General features: G+C 44.3%; 1 protein-coding gene across 1 annotated transcript in view; it reads right to left on the bottom strand.

The window, feature by feature from the left end:
* Positions 1-3,087, bottom strand: part of LOC306837199 (LIM homeobox transcription factor 1-beta-like) — a 23,126-nt gene extending 20,039 nt beyond the window's left edge. Inside the window, exons 1-2 of the mRNA XM_079364766.1 lie at positions 2,608-3,087; positions 1-107 (exon numbers count right to left, since the gene is read on the bottom strand). The exon at positions 1-107 is cut by the window's left edge and continues 104 nt beyond it. Coding sequence (XP_079220892.1) covers positions 1-107; positions 2,608-2,674 — 174 coding nt within the window. The 5' untranslated portion in view covers positions 2,675-3,087. The remainder of the gene's footprint in view (positions 108-2,607) is intronic.
* Between the last annotated feature and the right edge of the window lie 4,413 nt (positions 3,088-7,500).

The raw sequence follows: 7,500 nt of genomic DNA, 5'->3' as shown, positions 1-7,500 counted from the left end.
CGCGTCATTGACCCGCAGAAGGAAGCGGTCGGAGATGATCCGCGTGCAGCCCACACACACGAGCCGCCGCCGCTGCTGCTGCTGCTGCTGCCGGGGGGAGCACGAGCCTGCAGGGGGGACACGGAGAGGGCTCGTGAGGGGTCTCTATACACGTATATGAACTGCAGGGACACAGGAGGACGTCAGCGCTTTTATGTGACGTGAAGGGATCAACCTGAAGTCTGACGTGCACGCGCATTTGTCAATGATCTGTGATGTGCACCCGCTCAAACACCTTCTCTGCTTTCAAGTTTATTTATATTTATTATTGAAGAATTAATTTCTGTTTGAGTGCTGTTCAGTTAGAGGGAGTCACGGACCCCTCCTCGTGGACCCCCCTCCTCGTGGACCCCCTCCTCGTGGACCCCCTCCTCGTGGACTCCTTCAGCAAATTAATTTAACATATAATATGTTATATATACATAATATATTTAAAATATATTTTATATCTATAATTATTCTTCATTTGTCTTATTCTTTATTTTCCTTCTCCTGGTATTAAATACAAAGAATTAAAAAAACAGTTTTCTGTGATTTTATAAATATTTATTTTATTATTTCGGTTAAAAAAAATATCTGAATAAAACGCAGAATGTGTTTAAGGAATAGGAAGCAAAAAAAACAGCTCGAATAATTAAATTTAAAGAGAATTTCGAAACACAAATTATTGAATACTAAGATTATTATTATTATTATTATTATTATTATTATTAGGTTATTTTTACGTTTTTAGGTGACATAAATAGTTCAGGTCAGATTCACATTTAGGAATAAATTCACACTGTTAAATAAATGTTGAGTGTGAACTCAGGCCTCGTGTGTGTTTCCCTCTGAACAGACAGCAGCAGCACGAGAGGTTACCTTTTTCTTTAATTTCCTGTGTGATCCTTGTACTGAACCTGAGCGCGTGCTGGTGACATCGGCAGGTGATTGGATGAGAGTGTCAGAGGTCCTTTATGATGTATAAATTAAGGGATTGAAATGTTCAATCTGTAACAATGGACTTGGAGCTGAGCACGCGCCCATAACAGCCTCCACACCACACATTGGTCCCTCGGGTGACTTTTGTTTTTTTTAAACAATATTGGCTTTCTTAAAATTGATCACTTCAACATAGAATTAAAAAAGGATGCGCGCGCGCGCAGCAGCTGAATCAAACCTGGCAGTTAATCAGTGACCTCTCACACACCTGCTGTTCTCTGATTATGACACGTGACCTTCAGGTACACCAAAGAGGGCTTTTCCGTGGAACCTGAGCATGCGCAGTGTTTCAGCACTTCATATTTCTTTCCGTTATTTTAGTCTTTTCTTCCTGTTTATGATTCTGCTTTGGACTCGGTGTGTTTTTATTTTCAGGCTCGTGCTCTCTTGTGTTCTGATTGGTTTATTGCTGCACTCAGCTCTGAGTTTTGTCTGCAGGTTAAATCAGGTCAATAACAGTCAGACTCCTCTTATCTATAAAACTATTACAATAATAAATGACGGAACATCACAGTGATCAGGACTCTGAATCTGTGTGTGTGTGTGTAGGTGTGTGTGTGTGTGTGTGTGTGTGTGTGTGTGTGTGTGTGTGTGTGTGTGTGTGTGTGTGTGTGTGTGGTGGTTCCAGGCTGCAGAGAGGCCTGCATGTGTGCCAGCAGTGTTCGCTGCAGGGATCGTCTGACTCGTCAGAGTGAGAAACCACAAAGATAAGAGGAGACTTTATGAATTCATGTATCAGGGCTGTTACACCCTCTCTCTCTCTCTCTCTCTCTCTCTCTCTCTCTCTCTCTCTCTGTCTCTCTCTCTCTCTGTCTCTCTCTCTCTCTGTCTCTCTCTCTCTCTCTCTCTCTCAGAGGCCGGAGGATGACCAACAGGTGAGGGGGGGAAAGGTTGCTATTCGGCTGCGTGCGCGTGCGTCTGTGTACTTGTGTTAATGTCAGACGCGTTCAGTGTGCTCTTGTTAATCGAGGCCTGACTCTTCTCTCTCTCTCTCTCTCTCTCTCTCTGGTTGTTCTTGTTCGTTTTTGGATTTTTATTCTTCTCTTCTCTTCGTGTCTCGTCGGACGGAGACAGTTTAGAGTTTTGCTTTTCTTTCTGTGGGTCATTATTTCTCCTGGGTTACAGCCTTTGTTTTTGTCCCTCTGCTCATCCGGGATTTATTTAAAGCGCGCGCGTGCTAAATTGTAATTATGAATACAATAAATGGAGCATGTTGGACAATTAAAGTGTGTGTTAAAACCGGCTGTTTTAATGTGGGGAGCTTTGACAGACGCAGCATTGCTATATTCACAATGATGACATCAACAGTTAAAAAAAAAAAAAAAACGAAGAAGAAGAAGAAGAGAGCCGTAATATCTCACGAGCCTGCGAGGGAAAAACAAAAAGTCAAAGAGCAGAGATTTGTTCCATTTCGGATTATTTGTGGTGAATCATGAAGGTCTGCTTCATGACTTTTTCCTTTAAGCTGTGCCTAATTTTTTTCCAACAAAAAAATTAATTACTAATCAACTGTTAACTAATCAAAGCTGTTAAAGCTCGCGAGACTGAATTCAAAGTAAACCCGAGCACACATGTGTTTGGCCTCACCGCTCCTCTGGTGCACACAGCTGTCCTCCGTCCTCAGTCTGTCCTCCACTTTGATGTCGTTCAGCATCTTTTACGCACTCACGGAGGGACACGCGCCTCTGTCCACGCGCCTCTGTCCACGCGCCGCTCACCACGCAGCTCTCCTCGCGCTCCTCTGACGGAGAAGAAAAATGTCAAACCCCAAAAAATCCTGCGAAAAGTCTGTGAGAGGAGAAACAAGCTTCAGCGGGAGTAAATCCAGAAGAAGAGGATGATCCGGATCCTGAGGTCCTGAGGACTCTGTGGCATCCTGAGCTGAGGGACTGAGACTCAGAGAGGAGAACAGCCCCCTCCTCCTTTAGTCCTCACCCCCCTCATGGAGCACTTTCTCTGTTATTGGTGCTCGATGGATCCGCCTCCACACAGTCCTCATCTGAAAACTGAAAATCAAAACCCCACAAACACAAAGCATCATGGGAAAAAAAGGTCTCATAATAATGCAGACCCTGAAACCCCGATGGCCGGGCCGGCTCCAGCCTGCCCCCCTTTAATGTGGGCCGGTGTTCAGGAGCCAGGACGGTGGCCCTGAAGGGTCAACAGCAAAAAGGTCAATGTGTGTGTTTATTATCTAAATGTCTGTTTTGTTACTTTACTTAAATAATTTAGTTAGTTTTTTTTGGTGACTTTTTACAGCGTTGTCATCGTGTAGACACACACACACACACACACACACACACACACACACACACACACACACACACACACACACACACACACAATGAGAATAAGCAACCATAAAGTTCACTCAACAAGCACAATTAGTTTGTAGATTTTATTGAACAAATTTGAGAAGCTTCATCTCAAAGTGCACAAACATCCGGGCATCCCTCATCAGCTAACCACGTGTCTTTACGCACAGAGCAGGACGCTGGAGGACAGATCCCCATCATGTCCATCATGTCCTGACTGTTTTCTCTATAGACAGCTTTCTCTTCATTTCTCTTTGTTTACTTTCACTGACAAACTTTGGTTTTCACATCAACACTGCAGTGAAACAGCTGTCAGACATTTTGTTCAGATGCCTGAGTTTAAGTTTGTGAGGCCTGCTGGAGCCCCTCACATTATGTCCCCCCCGCAGGAGGAAGGAGAACAGGGACGGTGTAGAAATACTTAAAGTAGAGTGAAACTGAAAAATATAAACACAGTAAATAATGCTAAATATTTATTCTTCTTATTAGAATAAGAAAAACACCGTAACATGTTCAGGTAGGAGGACTGCTGCAGAATTTAAAACCAGTTTGTGTGTTTGAATCCATTTAAATGATGCAATCAGCGCACGTGCAGCCGGCTCTATAATTAGCATATTCAAAGATGAAATAAACTGTCAGATAAAATCCTTCTTCAAAACCTTCTGATATGAAACACAAAATAAACCGGAGATTGTTTCCGTCACTTTGTAATAAAGCTGTCACATCGATCAGTGGAAATCAGTTAAAAAAAAACACGATATTCATCACGAGACCAAATCCTCCATGAGCGCGTGAGCAGCGTGTATGAGGGGAAATTAAAGACGGAGAGCAGCGCGCGCGCGGGGCGGCGAGGACGTCTGCAATTTAATATGAAACTATAAGACGAGCAGTGTTTTATCTGGGTAACAAAGGGAGGACGCTCTTCATCTTTAGAATTTATTATAAAATCCACAAAAACAATAAAAATGAAATAAAAACGTTTAGAGTTAGAAATGTTATATAAATTAAATAATTTCCTCATATTTTATTGACAGTGATAAAAGTGCATTTTATGTGGCTGCCATGAAACGTGCATTATTTTGTCAAAACATTTAAAATAGAAAACTAAAAATCTGCAGATTAGGAACATTAGATTAAAGACATATTACAGTTTTTAATAATAATAATAATTAAACACATTCTTTTATAGTTTTTTTTATTTTATTTTTTAAATCAGTCTGGATATAGTTCAGTCTGTCTAAACTTTAAAAACATCACTGGAATTAGAAGCACTGATTTATGTTTCATGACTTGAGTCCTCAAAGCTGAAAAACATCACAGATTAAACTTTCATAAATAACAGAAATCTGTGAAGGACAGAAAGTCAAAAATGTGTGACAGCAGAATGTTTTTATCATATTAATGTTTAAAAGCAGTTTCCGGTCTGATACTGCCCCCCAGTGGTCAAATGTCAGTAGAGACATTTCGGGACATGTGACAGAGCTGCTGCATGCTTTTAAACAGTTACAGTTTGATTCAACATGGAGAAGGTGAGGTTTAACACAACAGCTGGATTGATGATGTATCTTTGAAGGTGGGACGCAGTCAGACGCTCTGCAGGCCGCACGCCGTGCACGGTCTTTGCTCTGCTTGGCATCACAGCAGCTGCTAAAGGGAGAGCGTTCAAGACCGCCACCGAGGCCGCAGAGAGGGCCTCATGATGGCTTTGGATGAAGAGGTCTGACCCCTGGGTCAAAGGTCAGGGTCTGTCTGACCGGGTGTCTGATGGTTTGAAACCCGAAGAACTCAGGATACGTCACTGATGATGAGTCCCAGAGTATCCCGGGACTCTTAAGAACAGCTGTTGATGATGATACATGAACTTTAATTATAATTTTAGAAAGAGCTCTGCCTCTGATCACTTCCTGTCACACCTGTGCTCTGCCTCTGGTCACTTCCTGTCACACCTGTGCTCTGCCTCTGGTCACTTCCTGTCACACCTGTGCTCTGCCTCTGGTCACTTCCTGTCAGCACCTGTGCTCTGCCTCTGGTCACTTCCTGTCAGCACCTGTGCTCTGCCTCTGGTCACTTCCTGTCAGCACCTGTGCTCTGCCTCTAGTCACTTCCTGTCAGCACCTGTGCTCTGCCTCTGGTCACTTCCTGTCACACCTGTGCTCTGCCTCTGGTCACTTCCTGTCACACCTGTGCTCTGCCTCTGGTCACTTCCTGTCAGCACCTCTGCCTCTGGTCACTTCCTGTCAGCACCTGTGCTCTTCCTCTGGTCACTTCCTGTCAGCACCTGTGCTCTGCCTCTGGTCACTTCCTGTCAGCACCTGTGCTCTGCCTCTGGTCACTTCCTGTCAGCACCTGTGCTCTTCCTCTGGTCACTTCCTGTCAGCACCTGTGCTCTGCCTCTGGTCACTTCCTGTCAGCACCTGTGCTCTGCCTCTGGTCACTTCCTGTCAGCACCTGTGCTCTGTCTCTGGTCACTTCCTGTGAGTCAGATTGGTGTTAAAGCAGTTTGTGTTCACTTCCTGTTGTTGGCTCCTCCTCTTTGATGTTCATCACTTTGAATAAAAGCGTTGTGATTAACTCGAGCGGTCTAATGAACGCTCTGACGAACCAGCAGCTGATTTCATCAGACAGATCTGAAGACGAAGGATTTGATCTCGGCTCGCTGTGAAACCTTTGATGACACTCTGACTTCCCTCAGCAGAGAGCGGGGAACGGCGTGCGAGGAAACCAGCAGCAGCTGTCACCCATTAAACACGTTTTATGATTCTGTCTGTTTGACGAATCTTAAAAGTCGTGGAAAATTAGGAACAAGTCTTTAAGAAGCTGCGGTGACACCAGCACAAAGCATTCTGGGAAGTTGTTTAGCAGCAGACTGCTGTAAATGTGTGTGTTCTTTGTGTTTTATATCTATGCTGGTGGTCTTCAGACTTTAAGGTGTCGGATTAATTACAGTTTTCTTTCTCAACACAGGAATGGCGTCGAGAAACATTCACGTGCAATGTGAAGCTACGAGCTAACTAAAGGTCGCTAACATTAGCATGTGAACACAACAAATGCAGGACTCAGGTGATGGCTGAACAAGTCCTCCTTGTGAACTCGAGGGGAGGAGAGCGCTTCAGTATGGAGGAGGGTTTCATGTTGGCGCTCGAGGACGACACCTACTGGATCGAGAAGTTACACATTCCTCCTTTTAAACATTGAAAAATAAGAATGAAGCTCACCTCATCGTCTCTGTGCGGCTGCAGACGTGTTGGACTGTGTCAATGTTCATCAATCTGGTTTTTCCTGCAGGAATCATTCGAGGAGACCACAGCGGCCGTCAGATCACAAACGCCAATCTCACCTGTGTCAGCAGCTCAGCGAGAAAAGTGACTGACCACATAGAAATCTTTTTTAGCATGTTTTGAGTTGGTGTCGACTATAAAGGATAACATGACCCAAAGGTGACAACTAAAAACAACCCATAACTAACAATGTCAGCACCTGAAGTATGCTGTCCATTTGTATACAGTGTCTGTTATATACTGAGATTTATCTAAAGGAGCAGCATGTAACTCTGCCCCCTAGTGTTTAAAATGAGTACTGTAGTCTAAACTCTAATCATCACAGAGAGCTCTCTGGCTCCACCCCCTCCTCTCACACAGGTCAGCATGTGGTGGACACTGTAGCTTCAGTGTTTAGCCAGCTCTGCATGTGGTGGACACTGTAGCTTCAGTGTTTAGCCAGCTCTGCATGTGGTGGACACTGTAGCTTCAGTGTTTAGCCAGCTCTGCATGGGTCTGTAAAGCTTTCTGCGTTCTAACCTCTCTCCATGTTTCATCTCCAACATTGATCCTAGTTTGAGCAGCTTTCTGCTGCTGGAGCTTATTAGAAACATGCAGAGGCTTTTTAGCTCGGGTACAATCACTTCTATCTGAAGCAGTTCCACTGCCCGCTTCCATCGCTGCAACACCTGTTCACCTGATAACTGCTCTCATATCTGGCAAACCCAGGGGCGTCCAAAACGGCCTTCAAAGCCCCGCCTACCTTCTCTGGTCCAATCAAATCCAGAGCATTCAGGAGCAGAATCTAAAGTTAGAAGGAGGACATACTGGCTGCTGCATTGTTGTCAGAGAAGCTTCAACACAGCAGGTTTCCTTCATGATCACACAGGAAGAGAGCAGCTCTCTGA

This window comes from Symphodus melops (genome assembly GCF_947650265.1).
Source record: "Symphodus melops genome assembly, chromosome: 16".
Taxonomy (NCBI): Eukaryota; Metazoa; Chordata; class Actinopteri; order Labriformes; family Labridae; genus Symphodus; species Symphodus melops.
Note: the sequence above shows the minus strand (reverse complement) of the source record. Positions and strands in the feature narration are given on the sequence as shown.